This window comes from Sus scrofa, chromosome 6 (genome assembly GCF_000003025.6).
Source record: "Sus scrofa isolate TJ Tabasco breed Duroc chromosome 6, Sscrofa11.1, whole genome shotgun sequence".
NCBI lineage: Eukaryota > Metazoa > Chordata > Mammalia > Artiodactyla > Suidae > Sus > Sus scrofa.
The window spans coordinates 96,879,009-96,898,501 of NC_010448.4; the positions used below are offsets into that span (position 1 = coordinate 96,879,009).

General features: G+C 43.1%; 2 protein-coding genes across 2 annotated transcripts in view; one reads left to right on the forward strand and one right to left on the reverse strand.

The window, feature by feature from the left end:
• Positions 1-14,543, reverse strand: PSMG2 (proteasome assembly chaperone 2). Its single transcript, XM_003356342.5, has 7 exons — positions 14,330-14,543; positions 11,349-11,520; positions 6,620-6,678; positions 3,942-4,060; positions 2,118-2,291; positions 1,717-1,837; positions 1-313 (listed from the first exon to the last, which is right to left on the reverse strand). The coding sequence occupies exons 1-7, from the start codon at positions 14,384-14,386 to the stop codon at positions 221-223; spliced, it is 795 nt and encodes a 264-aa protein (XP_003356390.1). The 5' UTR covers positions 14,387-14,543; the 3' UTR covers positions 1-220.
• CEP76 (centrosomal protein 76) overlaps positions 14,521-19,493 on the forward strand; it is a 19,698-nt gene continuing 14,725 nt past the window's right edge. The window contains 5 exon segments of the mRNA XM_005665274.3: positions 14,521-14,895; positions 15,412-15,567; positions 16,803-16,884; positions 17,492-17,716; positions 19,257-19,442. Of these exon segments, the coding sequence (XP_005665331.2) occupies positions 14,833-14,895; positions 15,412-15,567; positions 16,803-16,884; positions 17,492-17,716; positions 19,257-19,442 (712 nt within the window). The 5' untranslated portion in view covers positions 14,521-14,832.

Sequence of the window (19,493 nt, forward strand, 5' to 3'; positions counted from 1 at the left end):
TTACTTAGGAAATACTCTATTGCACAAAATTTACATTTGTTGTATATGATGAAAATCATGGCAGAAACCATCTTTCATTAATCTTCTTCTCTTTGAGATTCCCTCTGGAAAGTAAAGATTTCCTGATATATCCTCAGGCAATACAACTTTTTATATAGCTGTTTAACAGTTGTATTGGTAGTAAGTGTCTTGGGACATGAGGTATAAAACTAAAAACAGATCAAAAAAGTGCAGGGGGAAGGCCACTACCAAAGAGCAGTCTCCAAGAACTGGGCATTTTCCACGGCAAGGCCGACTCTGTGGTGTCCTCACACTGCAAGGGAAGAACAAGATACTTTAACTCTTCAACTTCACCACTAAATCTCCTTTTAACATGTATTATAAAACTCTCTTTTTGTTATTCCTTTTGCTTCTAACGGTTTTAGCTGGGTTTTATTTTATTTTTCTCTGGCTGTGCCCACAGCATGTGGAAGTTCCTGGGCCAGAGATCGAACGTGCTCTGCAGTTGTAACCTGTGCTAAAGCTGTGGCAACACTGGATCCTTAACCCACTGTGCTATACAGGAACTGGGCTGAGTTTTGCATAAGGAAAAAACAAAGTAATAAATTTCTATGTCTTGGAGTTCCCATCATGGAACAGTGGAAACAAGTCCGACTAGGAACCATGAGGTTGTGGGTTCGATCCCTGGCCTCGATCAATGGGTTAAGGATCTGGCGTTGCCATAAACTGTGTGTAGGTCGCAGACGCAGCTCAGATCTGATGCTGCTGTGGCTGTGGTGTAAGCCGGCAGCTGTAGCTCCAATCGGATCCTAGCCTGGGAACTTCCATATGCTGCGGGCGTGACCCTAAAAAGCAAAATAATAATAGTAATAGTAAAATAAATAAATTTCTGTGTCCTTATATCAGTTGAAGATAAATCTCCTCAAGTTCCAAATGATAAAGATATGCCCAAAGGCTGAGAATGGAGTCCATAAAGTAGAATCAAATTCAAAAGAAACAAGGGTTGGAGTTCCCATTGTGGCTCAATGGTAATGAACCTAACTAGTATCCATGAGGACTGGGGTTCTATCCCTGGCCTAGCTCAGTGGGTTAAGGATCTGGCATTGCCATGGGCTGCAGGTCCAAGACACAGCTCTGATCCTGAATTGCTGTGGTATAGGCTGGCAGCTGTAGCTCTGATTCAACCCCTAGTCTGGGAACTTCCATGTGCTGCACTTGTGGCCCTAAAAAGCAAAAAAAAAAGAAGAAGAAGAAGAAAAAGAAAGAAACACGGGTTAAAAAAAGAAAAAATCAGCTCTGTGAGACCTGTATCTATTTGTTTTCTGCAAAGGCATGAATTATACAGTTACCTACCATAGACAGCAGCCTCTGGATACTTCTGTTATGGCTAAAGGCTAACTGATTTCCCTGGTGTAATGCTCTTATTTCATAACAGAGAAAAGTATTCTAATTATAATACATATTCAGTAGGTACAGTATTGTTCATACAGCTATACCCTTCGCTTAAAAAAAAAAAAAATTCTGAATTCCTAAGACGACTTGGTTATCTTTATAAAAAGCTATTCGGTATAATTAATGCAACACTAAGAATGCAGAAAATCAGTCTATATTTAACCAACTTTCCCTAATTTGGCCTACTTAAATCCTATATAAAAAGGCAAGTTTAGGAATACATAACCAGAGAAATGCAGAGGTTTAAGTTTCGGTAAAACTTACACATGGTTTGATTATCTGAAGCCACTCATTAAGATACTCAACGAGACCTAACGCATCTGGGATATTGTCTCCTTCTGAAACAAATTTCAGCAGAACTGCCATGGGGATTCCTTTAGAACAGCTGCAACAAAGAAAGAGTAAGTAAATGTATTTTTGCTGATACAAGATGATGATTCCAGGGTGTCAGTTTTATAGCTGAGATAACCTGCCAGGTCTTAGGCAAGGAGACGCCACATTATAAGATCACTTATAAGCACATTTTCAACCCCTACGTTGACTGTAACACAGCACCTATTTAGCAAAGACATTTTCAAATTTCCAATAAGTAATCCAGACACTCTCCCAATTATCTCACTTTCATTTTCAAATAAGGCAGGGAACAAGTGCACAGGCAAACTCACCCTTCATCATAGAGCGTTTTTGTGATACCTCCTCCAGGAACACGGACACAAAACTCAGAATCATCTATTTCAGGGATGCATGGACTTTTTTCCATTTCTTCCCAATTAAGGCTCTGTATTTTATTTTGAACACTTTTTGGTATGGAGGGTGTAAGCAGATACCTGAAAGGAGTACTAGAAAAAAATCATGTAATTAACTTTCTAAAACTTGTAAGTAAGAACATTAAGACAAATAACAATTCTTTTAGTAAAAATCATCTCATTCTCCTTATATATATTGTGTGTGTGTGTGTGTGTGTGTGTGTGTGTCTTTTATTTTTTGCCATTCCTTGGGCCGCTCCCACAGCATATGGAGGTTCCCAGGCTAGGGGTCGAATCGGAGCTGTAGCCACTGGCCTACACCAGAGCCACAGCAACGCGGGATCCCAGCTGCGTCTGCAACCTACACCACAGCTCACGGCAACGTCGGATCCTTAACCCATTGAGCAAGGCCAGGGATCAAACGCGAAATCTTAAGGTTCTTAGTCGGATTCATTAACTACTGAGCCATGACAGGAACTCCTCATTCTCCTTATATTCTGTCGCACAAGGCAAAACACAAGTTTCATCAGTCTGTGGAAGAATAACGTGTGAACAGTATTGCCCTGGCTTGCTGTTTCCAACTTAGGAGAGCATATAAAGAGACAGGAAAACTGAACCTAAGGCAGGGCTGGCATGAAGGTTCCATAGTAGCGCTTCCACAGGTAGACTGTGAGAGTCTTAGAAATGGGACGTCTACTCTGAGAGTCCTAGAAATTCACTCTAGTTTTGAACAGCTACTTTTGGCTGATGGTGCTCCCTCATCACTTAATAGGCACACAAATGATAAAATAGCTTATATTTTCTAACTCTTGGATACTTTGTCTTGTATTTGAGAATTCAATCTGACATGCCTGGGAGCTATACTTGGAAGGCAATTGGATTTCTGTAAATATAAATGGTTGAATATATAGAAATCAACAGAAATATCAATTCAATCTTTCAGAGTTCCCTTGTGGCACAGCAGGTTAAGGATCCAGCATTGCCACTGCAGCAGCTGCTATGGTGCAGATTGGATCCCTGCCTGGGGAACTTCCACATGCTGTCAAAAGAAGAGGAAAAAATCAATCTAATCTTTCAAAAATGATCAACCGATAAACCTTAGGTACCCTTTCTCCTCTTCATCAGCTGAACTCTGTGCCAGGCACAGGACAGCACCTAAAGCAGAGCCCCAGAACCACCTCGCCTTCACCCAGTGCCACAGCCCCAGGACCTGCCAGGGCCACCCAACTCTCTCTTCCTGATACCTCCTCCTTTTTTTTTTTTTTAGGGCTGAGCCCACAGCATATGGAAGTTCCAAGTCTAGGGGTTGAATCAGAGCTGCAGCTGCTGGTCTACACCACAGCCACAGCAACATGGGATCCAAGCCATGTCTGCGACCTACACCACAGCTCACAGCAATGCCAGATCCTTAACCCACTGAGCAAGGCCAGGAAGCAAACCCAGGTCCTCATGGGTACTAGTCAGGTTTGTTACCACTGAGCCACGATGGGAACTCCTCTTTTACCTTCTTTCCAAATCCCAGGGAGGAGACAAAAGGATATATGTGGCTTTAAAAATTTAACTTTTTTTGGCCACGCCCTGGCCATGCAAAAGTTCCCAGGCCAGGGATCGAACTCCAAGTGACGACACTGAATCCTTAACTGCTACACCACCAGGGAACACCTATTTTAACTTTTTCACAGAGAAATCACCATAACATCATATTAGTTATAACAAAAATAACTTTGCAAAGGCCAAACATACCTGCGGAGCTGGAGGTCATTGCGCTGATAGGAGTGACTGCTCGAAAGAACGACGACTTTGGCAAGGTCACTGCTTTTCACCCAGGAGAGCAGTTTCTCGCAGAATGACTTTGATTTATACTGTGTATACCATTGAAAGAATAAAAAGAAAAGCTGCAAGTTAGGTCTTAGAGCATAATAGGAGCAGTCTGTGTAATACTTCACCCACTTTATATGATGACGCACAGCTCACATATACTAAAGTTGTCATTCTCTCTAGATCCACTCGCTGTCCTCAGGCTAAGGGTGAAAGGTGAGGCACAGGGACCATCTCATCTTTACCATCAGAGACGAGCCAATTGGGAGGAAGCCACATGTTGGTTTCCCAGGTGTCTCCTTCAGTGATCTACCTACTTAAAAACCACCGCACTGGAGCTCCCGTCCTGGCTCAGTGGTTAATGAACCCAACTAGCATCCATGAGGATGAGGGTTGGATCACTCAGTGGGTTAAGGATCTTGTGTTGCTGGGAGCTGTGGTGTAAGTCGCAGATGTGGCTCGGATCCCAAGTTGCCGTGGCTGTGGCTGGCAGCTACAGCTCTTGATTCCAACCCTAGCTTGGGAACCTCCATATATGCCTTGGGTCTAGCCCTAAAAAGACAAAACAAAACAAAAAAATACCACACTGTTATCTATGAGATGTTCCTGGCAGAAATTTCTGCCCTGAATCTAATCAGGAGGAAACAATCAGGGAAATCCAGAAGGCAATCCATCTGGCACAGGTCCCTCCTCTCCGTTGTAGGTAGAAGTGGGGATGGAGGCAGTGCTGCCTTGTGAAGAAGACTTGCTTGGGATGAGATGACAGAAAGGGTGGTTGGGGAAGGCCTTTCTGAAGAGGTGACAGTTGGGCAAAGACTAAAGGAAGGTAGCATTTATATCTCAAGTGGAAGAGTCGTCCAGGCAGAGAAACTAGTGGAAAGACTGAGAGGATGAGCATAACCTGTCTCAACAAAACAGGGGGCCAGCATGGCTGGAGCAGGGTGAGCAAAGGGGGAAGCAGGCCGTAGGCACACAGGACAGCTGGAGCTGGATGTTGGCTCGGACGCAGCAGACGCTGGCAATGGAAACACTCTTCATGGCTGCTGCTTGCACGAGTAGCTACGGAGAACTTGCATATGTCTACTGTGACAGGAAACTGAATTTTTTTATAATTAACTTTTTTTTTTGTCTTTTTAGGAGCACATCCAGCAATGCCAGATCCCTTAACTCACTGAGCAAGGCCAGGAATTGAACCCGAGTCTTTATGGATACCTGTTGGGTACATTTGCATTGAGCCATGATGGGAACTCCAGATCCGAATTTTTATTTACTTTTAATGAATCAAAATTTAAATAGCTCCAAGTGTGCGGCAGCTGCCGTGTCAGTCCAGAGGGAGAGGCTGACAGGCCATGGTAGCAGCTGTGAATGCACAGCCCCCGGATACTTGAAGATAGAAATGACGTGATTTGCTTGAGACTTAAAGGCTCATGGGTGGTGGTGTTTGTGGTGGATGGGGGTGCACAAGAGATGATGATGGCTGGACTGAAGTGGTGGCCAGGAAGAGAAAAGAAGTTGGATTCAAAATTTAATTAATTAATTATTTTTTCATGGCTGTACCCAAGGCATATGGAAGTTCCCAGACTAAGGGTTGAAACAGAGCTGCAGCTGCCATCCTATGCCACAGCTCACAGCAATGCCAAATCCTTAACCCACTGAGTGAGGCCAGCGATCCAACCCACGTCCCCATGGACACAATGGGAACTCCAGATTCAGAATATGTTCCTTTTTTTTGTTTTTTTGCCATTTCTAGGACTGCTCCCACGGCATATGGAGGTTCCCAGGCTAGGGGACGGTCTAATTGGAGCTGTAGCCACCGGCCTATGCCAGAGCCACAGCAACGTGGGATCCGAGCCGAGTATGCAACTTACACCACAGCTCATGGCAACACCAGGTCCTTAACCCACTGAGCAAGGCCAGGGATCGAACTCGCAACCTCATGGTTCCTAGTCGGATTCGCCAACCACTGAGCCACGATGGGAACTCCCAGAATATATTCTGATATAGCAGTTCCTGTTGTGGCTCAGCAGGTTATGAACCCAACTAGTATTCATGAGGATGCAGGTTTGATCCCTGGTCTCACTCAGTGGGTTTAGGATATAGTGGTGCCACAAGCTGTGGCATAGGTCACAGATACAGCTTGGATCTGGTGTTGCTATGGTGTAGGCAGGAAGCCACAGCTTTGATTAGACCTATAGCCTGAGAACTTCTATATGCTGCAGGTGTGGCCCTAAAAAGCAAAAAAAAAAAAAAAAAAAAAAAAAAAAAATGGAATACATTCTGATGTATACATAATTTTATATAGATGCCAAATGTAACACAAACAGAATAATCCTATAATATTCACATGCCTAAATTTTTTCACCAATGCTACCTGGATCAAGAATATGTTAAGTCCCAAGCCATATGTTCTAATTCCTTTTAATGTATTCGTGAAATAATGGTAACAACTCTGAAATTTTTAAGATTATTTCTCTATAGAACCAGATCTTGCTTAACTATACTAATATAAAGAAATTATTTTTTAATCTTAATGATACTGATTAAGTATTTTCTCATTATATTTTACTTCAACAAACTTATAAAGGCACGAATAACATACTAACCTTAATAAAAATGGATCTTAACTGAAGAGCCACTAGTTTCTTTGAAGGTGATGCATACACTATAAGAAAATGAAACCACACAATAGTTTGAACAAAGGGGTATTATAAATGAAATTAATGATAACAATTAAAACTGAATTAGAAGAACTTTTTAAAATGTTTTTGGTAATTATTATTATCATTATTTTTTGCCATTTTCTTGGGCCGCTCCTTCGGCATATGGAGGTTCCCAAGCTAGGGGTCTAATCGGAGCTGTAGCACCAGCCTACGACAAAGCCACAGCAACACAGGATCCGAACCGCATCTGCAATCCATACCACAGCTCATGGCAATGCCGGATCCTTAACCCACTCAGCAAGGCCAGGGATCAAACTCACAACCTCATGGTTCCTAGTCGGATTGGTTAACTACTGAGCCACTAAGGGAATGCCCCTGTTTTTGGTAATTAAAACGTAGAGCATGTGAACTGTATCATTTGTTAAAACAAAACACCTTCAAAATTGACCTGTGGGCTTTATTCTGTAAAAAAGATTAATTTCTGAAAAGTGAACTTTTTGTTTTTATATTTTTTTAGGACCCAGGCTAGGCGCTATGGCCGCTGGCCAACACCAGAGCCCCAGCAATGTGGGATCCGAGCCACATCAGCGACCTACACCACAGCTCATGGCAATGCTGGATCCTTAACCTGCTGAGTGAGGCCAAGGATTGAACCCTCATCTTCATGGATGCTATTTGGGTTCGTTAACCACTGAGCCATGATGGGAACTCCCGAAAGTGAACTTTAAGAAAATATCTAAAATTATTTTTCTTCTGAGTTCCCGTCGTGGCTCAGTGGTTAACGAATTCGACTAGGAACAATGAGGTTGCGGGTTCAATCCCTGCCCTTGCTCACTGGGTTAGGGATCTGGCGTTGCCGTGAGCTGTGGTGTAGGTTGCAGATATGGCATGGATCCCATGTTGCTGTGGCTGTGGTGTAGGCTGGCGGCTACAGCTCCGATTAGACCCCTAGCCGGGAACCTCCATATGCCATGGGAAGCGGCCCTAGAAAAAGCAAAAAGACTAAAAAAAAAAAAAAAATTATTTTTCTTGAAGTTCTCGTTGTAGCGCAGCAGAAACAAATCCAACTAGGAACCATGAGGTTGCAGGTTCGATCCCTGCCTTCGCTCAGTGGGCTGGCGTTACTGTGGCTGTGGTATAGGTCAGCAGCTACAGCTCTGATTAGACCCCTAGCCTAGGAACCTCCATATGCCACAGGTGTGGCCCTAAAAAGACAAAAATAAATAAATAATAAATAAATAACATTTCTCTTCTTTGACTGTAAAACTAGAGAAGTAGTCCCCTGGAAATTTCTAGCATTATGACAAATGAAATCCTTCCTAAGAATGTTCTGGGGAAGGAGCTCCCCTTGTGGCTTACTGAAATTAATCCAACTAGTATCCATGAGGATTCGGGTTTGACCCCTGGCCTCGCTCAGTGGGCTAAGGATCTGGCATTGCTGTGGCTGTGGTGTAGGGTGGCAACTGTAGTTCTGATTAGACCCCTAGCACGGGAACTTCCATGTCCTGCAGGAGCGGCCCTAAAAAGCAAAAAAAAAAAAAAAAAAAAAAGAGAATGTTGCTGGTTTCTGATATTCTCCCCTCTTTTTTGGAGAAAGCAGTTAACACTCATTGGGATTAACAGAAGGAAGAATAAAATGTAGGAGAATGTTAGCTATGCAATAAAATCCCTGGACTGTGTACATTTCTATTCTTTAGAAGTTTCTGAAAGACCTGAAATAACACGCAAAATTTTCTGAGTCAGTATGTGTAAGTTTTTCTGTGAAAAGGGTCCACAATTTCAGCAACTTTTACGAGGGGCCTGATCCACTGATGCTTAAGATTTGCTGCCCAACTTCTTTTGAGGACCATCTCGTTGAGCTGGTAAGCTGTGCTATGACCAGCGCTATGGTGCAGCGGCAGAACTGGTGACCACTAGGTACATTTGGGGTGAAGAAGGATAGAGTAGGAAGTGATCAGACAAATGTAGAAGGTGGGATATTCTAGAGGACAGTGTTTCCAGTTTTCTTCAGTAAGTCAGTTTCATGAAGAAGGGGAAAAAAGAGGCTATGTAGAGTAATAAGAGATTTCTTTTTTCCTTTTTTTGGCCGAACCCACAGCATGTGGAAGTTCCTGGGCCAAGGATCAAACCTGAGCCACAGCAGTGACCTGAGCCATACCAGTGACAACACTTGGTCCTTAACTTACTGAGCCACCAGGGAACTCCAAAAGTAAAACAGATTTCAAAGGCGCAACAGAGAGGTACTATGGATCCTGGTTTGGACAGACTAAAGGACATTTTTGGGTGAACTGGTCCAATCTGAGTATGGATAGTATATGGGAAGATATTAAGAAACTGCTAATTTTGTTAATTGGGGCTGGAATGTCATGATGTCTAGAAATTATTTCAAAATACTTTATCTTAAAAAATAACAAAGTGGGAATTCCCGTCGTGGTGCAGTGGTTAATGAATCCGACTAGGAACCATGAGGTTGCAGGTTCGATCCCTGGCCTTGCTCAGTGGGTTAACGATCTGGCGTTGCCGTGAGCTGTGGTGTAGGTCGCAGATGCGGCTCGGATCCTGCGTTGCTGTGGCTGTGGCGTAGGCTGGCAGCTACAGCTCTGATCAGACCCCTAGCCTGGGAACCTCCACATGCCGCGGGAGCGTCCCAAGAAATGCCAAAAAGACAAAAAAAACAAAAAACAAAAAGTGGATTAAAGAACTATATCCATGGAGTTTCCATCATGGATCAGCAGTAACAAATCTGACTAGTATCCATGAGGACCTGGGTTCTATCCCTGGCCTCACTCAGTGGGTTAAGGATCCAGCATTGCTGTGAGCTGTGGTGTAGGTCAGACACAGCTCGGATCCTTTGTTACTGTGGCTGTGGTGTAGGCCAGCAGTTATAGCTCTGATTCAAACCCTAGCCTGGGAACCTCCATATGCCTCAGTTGTGGCACTTAAAAAAAAAAAGGAAGCAAGAACTTTATCCAGTTGACCAGCTGCCAGTTTGTCAGGAAAGCCAGTGGGTCTTGTGTGGGAGTGCAGATGCATAAGCAGGGTGCTGTGGCGCTTGGGAGGCAGGTCTCAGGGGCCAGGCTATAACTTCTCTGTGTGAGGGCCCCTGATCCATGAAACCCCCTAGGGAGCAGCTGTGAGGATTAAGGGAATGAGTATGTGTGGTTGCAAAGCATTCAGCTCAGAGGGGACCCTCAATAGATCAGCTGTCATCAAAAGGCTAAGCACACAAACTCTAGTTCCACCACTCATAGCCCTTCCTCCCTTAAGGCAACAACTAGAATTGTCCCGTGATAACACAGAAGTCTTAAACGCTCCCTTCTTTCTCATTCCACCTATGTATGATCTTCCATCTCCTCTGTCACCTCTGGCTTCTACCTGAAAAGGGTGAACAGACAACTGAGAGGCTGACCCAGCAGCTGGCCATACACCAAGTAAGCGGGGTGGGGGTGGGAGGGCCTGGGGAATTTCCCCTGCTCAGGTAGGGCAGTCTCATATGATTATAATGCTGTGACATGAACCATGTGCCCTGATGAGTCAAGCTTGATGGCCCAATGAGGGATTATGGAGATGTACGGGGATGCCTACACCTTCGAGGTATTAGATGATTCAGTCTCTCTGAGCCTTAGGGGTTCTGTATTATCATGGATTCTACGACGATGGGAGAGGCCCACTGAGGCCTATATCAGATAGCATACACTAAACGCACAAGACTAGACCCAGGGCAATTCTTTTCCCTGGAATCACTGATGTTTACATAGGCCAGTAAGGATGGAAAATAAACCTGAGGATGAAAGGGGAAAAAAAAAACATGTTAAAAATATAGAAATCTTGGGAGTTCCTGTAGTGGCTCAGTGGTTAATGAACCTGACTAGTAACCATGAGGTTGCGGGTGTGATCCCTGGCCTCGCTCAGTGGGTTAAGGATCTGGCATTGCTGTGAGCTGTGGTGTGGGTTGCAGACGTGGCTTAGATCCCACGTTGCTGTGGCTGTGGCGTAGACCAGCAGCTATAGCTCCAACTGCACCCCTAGCCATGCCATGGGTGCGGCCCTAAAAAGACAAAAGACAAAAAAAAAAAAAAAAAGAAATCGCAAGAAGTTCCTGTCATGGTTCAACAGTAAGGAACCTGACGAGTATTCATGAGGATGCCGGTTTGATCCCTGGCCCTGCTCAGTGAGTTAAAGGATCTGGTGTTGCTGTGAGCTGTGGTGTAGGCTGGCAGTTGTAGGTAGCTCTGATTCAACCCCTAGCCAAGGAACTTCCAAATGCCACAGGTGCACCCCACCCCCCAAAAAAAGGGCAAAAAAACCATATACAGAAATCTCAAAGTTGTCATGCGGCAGAGTGGGTTAAGGATTCGGTGTTGTTACTCAGTAGCTCAGGTTGCTGCTGTGGCTTGGGCTTGATTCCTGGCTCAGGAACTTCCAAATGCCATAGATGTGGCCAAAAAAGAAAGAGAGAGAGAAAGAAATCTCAAATTCTATCCAAGGACACCAGTAAATATCTCATCTCTCAAGGGAGTTGCCATTTAGAAAAGGCTAAGACCTACACCAGGATGCATATGATGTGACCAGCAGTGGATTCTGCACAGAGCCAGCTCTAAGGGCTGCAGGACATAACCGAAGAGTCCATTCCTAATTTACAACTACTCCAACTTGTAGAATAAAAACATACCTTCAGCATTTATACTGAGTTCTGTTGAATTTTCTTCTGCAGTTGCATATGGATTGTTTCCAACCATTGGCACAAGACAATCAGTATAGAAGTAACCGATCTTACACATATTCAGTGTAGAAATAATTAGATCTATTGCAAGCTGACCAACATTTCCAACAGACACTGCGGGCTGAAAGAGAAATGTATGTTCAGTATGCCATCCAAATTAGCAACACTCTTAAAAGTTACTGTCACAGCTCATTACTGACCCTTTCATCACCCCACCTTTGAGACTATTAAGTTAAAACTTAGTGAATATCTATCATGTGTCAATCATTGTACTAGGCACTGGGAGCGCAAAGGTTGACAAAAGTTCTTGCTCTTGTGCAGCTTCCATCTAGTGAGAGTCATTTGCTGTGATAAACAAAATAAATGATAAACAAAATAAATAGTAAAATACACAATGGTAAGTGCCATAGAGAAAAACTGAGTAAGGGGGTGTGTGTGTTTGTGGTTGCATGCAATTTTAAATAGGGTGATCAAGAAAAGAGTCATTTCAGATGACCAGTAACCATGAAAGAAGTAAGGGAGACAGTCACACCCAGACTTGGGAAAAAGACTATTTTAAGAGGTGGGAAAGGCTGTGAGGAATGAACAACAGTGCTCTTGGGTCTTCTTTCCACTTGCTTTGTTAGTGCCTAAAAATTGGAGTGAGCGTCTTTTTCACGCTAAGCACCTACATTTTATCCCCATGACTTCAAGTAGCCCAATGCCAACTCCACCTACCCGCTGAACACTTAATCTAAACCCCAGAGCCTAAAGACTATCTCTACGCGGTTGTATCACAGACAACGAACATTCAACATGTACAAAATGAAACATCTGCCCAAACCCTGATCTTTCCTTCTAAAAAACTCTACCCGAGTTCCTGTGGTGGCACAGTGGAAACAAATCCAACTAGGAACCGTGAGGTTGCAGGTTCCATCCCTGGCCTCACTCAGTGGGTTAAGCCGTGAGCTGTGGTGTATGTAGGTCGCAGATGTGGCCTGGATCTGATGTTGCTGTGGCTGTGGTGTAGGCTGGCAGCTGTAGCTCTGATTCGACTCTTAGCCTGGGAACCTCCACATGCCTTGAGGGCGGCCCTAACAAGCAAAAAAAAAAAAAAATAAATAAATACAAAATAAAAAAACCTTCCCCTTTTACACACACTCCCCTAGCTACCACCTCACTTTTCAGTGTCCCTCCAGAGCCAAAATTCCCTCTGGCTGCCCACTAAAATATAAGCAGGAACTTAATTTCTGAATTAATGAACAAATGCAAACACATACATGTCTTGACTTTTCCTTCCATTTTTTCAACCCAATACAACTTCCCTCTTCACTTCACTAGCTATCAAAGGTACCACTAGTAACTTTTTTTTTTTTTTTTAATTTTTTTGTCTTTTGCCTTTTCTAGCGCCGCTCCCTCGGCATATGGAGGTTCCCAGGCTAGGGGTCTGATCAGAGCTGTAGCTGCCAGCCTACACCACAGCCACAGCAACGCCAGATCCGAGCCACATCTGCGACCTATACCACAGCTCATGGCAACGCCGGATCGTTAACCCACTGAGCAAGGCCAGAGATCGAACCTGCAACCTCATGGTTCCTAGTCAGATTCGTTAACCACTTGCCACGACGGGAACTCCACCGCTAGTAACTTTCAGACATTTCTTTCTCTATGAAGTTTCTCTTTTTCTTTTTTTTTTTTTCATGCCAGGTACCTCCTGCAAAAATAAACTTTTCTCTTTTGTGATTAATAAATATCTTTTCAGGGAGATCCTTTGAAATGATGTCAATCTTTCTACCTATCACATGCTAATTTTAGCATCCATTGACATTTCCTCTGTACATTAACATAATTAAAATTGTCAAAAGCTGACTTTCAACTACCATTCTTTTAAAAAATTGAGACATACTTGACATACAACATTTTATCAGTGTCAAGTATACAAACTGTGATTCCACATTTGTACATATTGCCATATGAGCACTATGGTCTAGTTTAGATCTGTCGCCACAGAAATTTTTTTTTCTTGTGATGAGAACTATTAAGATCTATTCTCAGCAACTTTTAAATATACAGCACAGTATTAACTACAGTCACCATGCTGCCAGTTACATTCCAGGCCTTTTTGGTTTGTTTGTTTGCTTTTTAGGACCGAACCTGCGGCATATGGAAATTTCTGGGCTAGAGGTCAAATTGGAGCTACAGCTGCTGGCCTATACTACTGCCACAGCAACGGGGACACCAGCAGGGTCTGCAACATACACCAAGCTCACAGCAACGGCGGGATCCTTAATCCACTGAGCAAGGCCAGGGATCGGAACCCGAATCCTCATGAATACTAGTCAGGTTCACAATGGGTACTCCCTCCAGGACTTTTTTTGACTGGAGGTGTATACCTTTTGATTCCCTTCACCTCTTTTGTCCACCCTGCTAGCCAGCACCAATCTGTTCTCTGTTAGTTTTTCAGATTCCACATAGGAAACTTTTCTCAGCAGGTGTTTGTGCCCCTCCCTCTCCCAACAGATCTTAGGGCTTTTCTGCACCTTTTTCAAGGTTCTAACTTTATTTACCTACATGTGTTTACAATTAGACTGCAAACTCTTGAGGATAAGAACCTGGTCTTACTTTCACATTTTGACAGAAAAGAACGCTCACTGAAACAATGAATGAACAGCGATAAAACCATGTGCTAGCTACTGGCAAACGTGACATCTAGCCACGCCGGAGGCTCCTGAATACTGACAATGACTTGCGAGTTTGAGCATGACCCTAGAATTCGCTGAGAAAGGTTTCCCAGGATGAAGTGTACAGCGAAAAACCGGCGACCAGAGCGGACAGCAGGTCGCAAACCCGCAGGGTCGGCTCTCTGCCTGCAAGGGCTCCGGAACACGGCCCCGCGCGAGCCTGGAGGTCGCCGCCCGGTCTCGCCCCCCGCCCGCCAGGGCTGGACTCACCATCAGGAGCGTGCATCCCGCGAGGTCGGGGACCGAGTCCCCGCAGGGAACGAACATGGTCTCGCCGCAGGCGGAAGAGTGGGTTGCGCGGAGCCCTCCCAGGCCGCCGGCGCGAGGTCCTTCGACGCTTCCGGGGCGGGGTCCTTCCAGGCCACCGGCGCGGGGTCCTGAGGTGCCCGTCCTGCTGCCTGCCGGGCGGAACGCGCGGGGCGGGGCGGCGCAGGGGGTGGGGTGGGGCGTGCACGGCGGCGGCGGCGGCGCGGAAGCTGGCGGGAGGCGCGGAGGCCGCGGGCAGGGTTGCCAGGGGCAAGGGGGGCGCCGGCCCAGCTGACTGGCAGGCGGCGAGGGGGCAACCTGGCCGCCGTTTAGAAACAGCAGTTGGCTCCTCCCGGTCTTTGCCCGCCTGACGCGGAGACCCTGGGAGCCCGCGAGGCGAGCGGTCGCGGGCTGTTGCACCGCCGCGGAGACGCTGGGGCCGCCGGGCACCCGAGAGCGAGCCCAGCATGTCGCTGCCTCCGGAGAAGGCGTCTGAACTGAAGCAGCTCATCCACCAGCAGCTGAGCAAGGTGAGGCGGCGGGCCCCGGGTGAGGTGCGGGAGGCGGCGGGGCTGCGGGGCTCCTAGGGCGGAGACGGCTTCGGCTCTTGGGGCCGCGCCGGGGCCGCCAGCTCTCCGCACGCTGTGCAGATTTTCCCCAGGTTCTGAAGGTAGATGAGTTAGTTCACGGTCACCCCTAAATAGCTGAAAGCCTTCTCTAGGTCTCCGCTCTACTCTCAGACTTGTGTCTGTTGAAATGGTAACAAAGGCAGCAGATAACCAATAGAGATGATATGTATGATTTGTACTAAAAAATTCCCCTTTAAAGTTTTTTTTTTTTCTTTTAAAAACCTTACCTTTATTCTTACTGAATTTTGGTATCCGTTTACACTTACTATTACTCTAGAAGCTTTCTTGAATTTAGTCTATTCACTACCCGTTATTATTGTCGTTGTTCTGAGTCAGCATTTTAGAAAGAGATTAGCTAGTTGGTAATCTTCGACTGCTTTGTAGTGTTTTGAGTCATAATGCGAGTTTTCTGCATAGATGGATGTCCATGGCAGGATAAGAGAAATCCTTGCTGAAACTATACGTGAAGAATTGGCACCTGATCAACAACAGTTATCAACGGAAGATTTGATCAAAGCCCTTAGACGCCGGGGAATCGTTGATGATGTGATGAAAGAACTTAATTTTGTTCCTGTGAGTAATCTTTTAGAGGAAGAAATTTAAGGAGATAAGTATGTATGTATATATTTTTTGTTTAAGTATATTATCATGCCTATGGCTGATATAAGGGTTCACATTTGCAGCCTCTCCTTTTATATTATTACTATTTTTGGACTGTGGCATACAGAAGTTCCAGGTCCAGGGAACAACCCTAAGCCACAGCAGGGACAATGCTGGATCCTTAACGTTCTGAGCCACCAGGGAACTCCAGAGGCCTCTTCTTTTAGTAAAACTGCTTTTGATATAAGACCATTTTGTCTAGTAGTAAATATCTTTGTTTCAAGTATGTGCTAACTACCCTTGAATGTAGCAAGTAGGATTGATATCAGTGAAATTGGAGTTATGGGCCATCTTGCTCCCTGTACAGTGACAGTTTTCTCTTGTTTTTCTCTAGGTCTGTGACTTTTAAGTATGTATATGTGTATGTGTGTATATACATACATATGTCAAGTTAGTTCACCCTAACCTGATTTTTTAAACTAATATAGTTCTATAATTTTCTAGATGAGACTCATTTTTAAAACTCATTCTTTTGGTACTCTCTTCTGTAAGATTAATGCATTATCAGTTTTTTAAGAGAATTATTATCTGCATCAGAACCTTCAAATCTTTCCATACAAATAGGTCAGTAGTGGGGTGACAGCCTCTCGGTGCACAAATTAGTAAGTAGGTCTTCTTTTGAAAATGAGGCAATAATGAGAGACTGTGACCTCAATACCTGAGTAATAGAATGAAGAAATTGGATGGACTTCATACACCAGGGGATAAGTATTTTAATGCAGCATCCTTTTTTGGTTTTTGAGATTTATAAATTCATTTGTTATAAAAATTGACCTAGTAACAGCTTCTGCTGTGTGAATATCACTTCCTGATTAAAGCCAGTTCCAATCCTGGTGGAATCACAAGCCAGATGTTACATGAGGTTTGGAGAATGTTTAACCTTTTATAAAGTGTTAAAAATTTGTTTTAGCATTCTGTGGGACATGGCTTGAAGACCACTAATCTCTTATGTTAGACTTTAGAAGTGACCAGTTGCACTATTTTTGCCGGCTTTTCGTTTTTCTAAGTATGCTAGGAAAGTAAGGACTTTTTTGAGGGGGCTTTATCCTGGCTACTGTTTGTTCAGTTTTTAGTTTTGTTATTGGATTTCCTTGCTTAGCTATACTTTTTGTTTTCTAATTTGTTTTGATTTTTTTCTGCCGTGCTAGGATAATGTTGATCAAGAACTTCCTTCCTCTCCAAAACAACCTGTTTGCTTTACTGACAGACAGTCAACGCTGTTAAAAAAAAGTATGTGTATTTCTCTCTCTTTTTTTTGTGTGTTTCTCTTTAACACTAATTTAGTCATAGATAGTACTGCTTATTGATGGCTGTAGTGATATAAAACATCTCCATTTTTTTTTTCTAGAATGAAATACTTATGTGATTAATCATCCAAAAAACTTAGATTCTATTTTGCATAAAGTATATCAGAGGATTTAATGTATAACTGAGTGGAAGCAAAAGCAGGACCACCTGTTTTCATGTGTTAATATAATTTATAAATTGAGCAGCCTTGCTTTTTTAATGATAATGTCATTATCTAACAAGTACACACGTTAACTTGATAATTGTCTGAATTGGTTCATGGACCTGAGGCAATCTTGAATAGGCAAAAGTATTTCCAACCTGGGCTCTGACTCCTTTCTGCAGGGAGAAAGTAGCCAGTGTAAACTAAAAAGATATCATCTTATTCTTCCTAGGGTGCAAATGGTCCTGTGTATAGTAAATTTGTTATTCTTTTTTTTTTTTTTTTGGTCTTTGGTTTTATTTCTGTCAGTTTATTATTTCCTATTGTCTTGATCACATTCCTTAAGTTAATTGGCAGTTTCCTTATATATATTGCTACACTTTACAGCTAATATTGATCCAACACGGAGGTATCTTTACCTTCAGGTTTTGGGTGGAAAAGCTTTCTTGGAACACCTGCAAGAACCCGAGCCTTTACCAGGACAACCTTGTTCAACTTTTACTTTATGTTTACATTTTCGAAACCAACGTTTTCGTTCTAAACCTGTTCCATGTGCCTGTGAACCAGATTTTCATGATGGCTTTTTACTTGAAGTACACAGAGAAAACTTAGGTAAGAAACCATAATAAATTTTCATTAAATTTTGTAAATCTTTGATTTTATTGCAAAACAACTATACAACTTCTGCATAAGGAAAGCTTTTTAACAGATGAATTTCCCCATGCCTTTGTTTTATTTTTTCTTCACTGCTTTTTTCTATGTAAACTACCTCTTAATTTCTTGCTATATTTTTGGCTGATTAATGTTCCTTCAAGATTATTTCTTGACAGTTTTAATGGTGGTTTTTCATAGTAAAAATTTAAATGTCCATTAGGTGGAGGAAGAAACATGAGCCTTTTCATTTATGAATGAGATGGTTCTGTTTACAGTATTACGTGACTTAAAAATTGAAGTTTAGATATGAATCTTTAACTTGTTTTTATAACTTTAAAATAATGATACTTGAGTAGTTATTTTAAATTTTTCTTCTGTAAAGGTATATATTTTAGTTGTCAGTAGAAAAGTATTTGTGTGTGTGTGTGTGTATATGTATATGTTTTGTTTGTTTGTTTTTGTTTTTTTTTTTTTTTTTGGCTGCTCCAAGCATATGGAGCTCCTGGGCCAGAGATCAGATCTGAGCTGCAGTCGTGAACTAAGCTGCAGTTACGGCAACACCTGGGTGCTTAACCCATGCTGCCGGTTTGGGATTGAACCTACTGCCTAGCACTCCCAAGATGCTGCTGATCCCGTTGGGGCACAGTGGGAGCTCCAAAAATCTTTATATTTGTAAACTTAACAGAGTTGTAGAATCATACCTTCAGAAATTTAAATTACTGAGTTGGCTAATGCACTACTAAAATTTTATTATTTTTTCCCCCTGGTGAAAAATGTTAACCTTAATAAGGCAGTTAATAGCTTAAATTGCTAGCTCCAAGGTGCTGGATCTTTCAGTTTTGTGTAGATAATCTAGTGGTAATTTCTAGAGGTGTAGGGATAAAGGTATTTTGGAGAATAATGTTGACATATTTGAAGGCTTTTTAGTATAGAAGCATATACTTTATGTACTTTTGAAGAGCAGACTTATCATTTATAGGTTATGTAACACTGATATTCATTAAGTAACTAGATAGCTTGTCACATATCTACCAGTCCTCTTAAAAGTTGCTGGTTGAAAAAGGACTATAGGGTTTTTTTTTGTTTTTTGTTTTTGCTTTTTCAGGGCTGCACTTGCATATGGAGGTTCCCAGGCGAGGGGCCGAATCGGAGCTGTAGCTGCCAGCCTACACCACAGCCACACTAACGCTAGATACAAGCTGCATCTGTGACCTATACCACAACTCATGGCAACGCCGGATCTTTAACCCACTGATCAAGGCCAGGGATCAAACCTACATCTTCATGGATGCCAGTCAGATTTGTTAACTGCTGAGCCACAACAGGAACTCCAAGGACTGTGCTTTTATTCCCAGTCTGTTGCATGCTTTCTGAGGCATTACCAACTTATTCTATTTGGTTTTATATGTTTGTTATTAGTGTCTTTTTCAATAAAAATATTTTACATTGGCCTAACTGGCTATGTAATGTGTAATTTTTTTGTGGTTTATGTTGCTAGGTGATGGAACTCGAATGGCTGATTCAACAACAATGTTATCAATAAGTGACCCAGTTCACATGGTGCTAATCAAAACAGATATATTTGCTGAGACCACTTTAGTAGCATCCTATTTTCTTGAATGGCGATCAGTTTTGGGCTCAGAAAATGGAGTAACCAATCTTACTGTGGAACTTATGGGTGTAGGTATGATGAATAATATCACTTCTAGCTTCTTATAACCACAGTTTGTAAATG

Bases quoted from the DNA above. Each gene is read 5' to 3' on its own strand.
- PSMG2 (XM_003356342.5), bottom strand. From the start codon at position 14,386: ATGTTCGTTCCCTGCGGGGACTCGGTCCCCGACCTCGCGGGATGCACG. The intron at 6,679-11,348 runs GTATGTTTTTAT...ATTTTCTTATAG, and splicing joins ACTCAGTATAAATGCTGAAG to TGTATGCATCACCTTCAAAG. The intron at 4,061-6,619 runs GTTAGTATGTTA...TGGTATACACAG, and splicing joins TAAGATCCATTTTTATTAAG to TATAAATCAAAGTCATTCTG.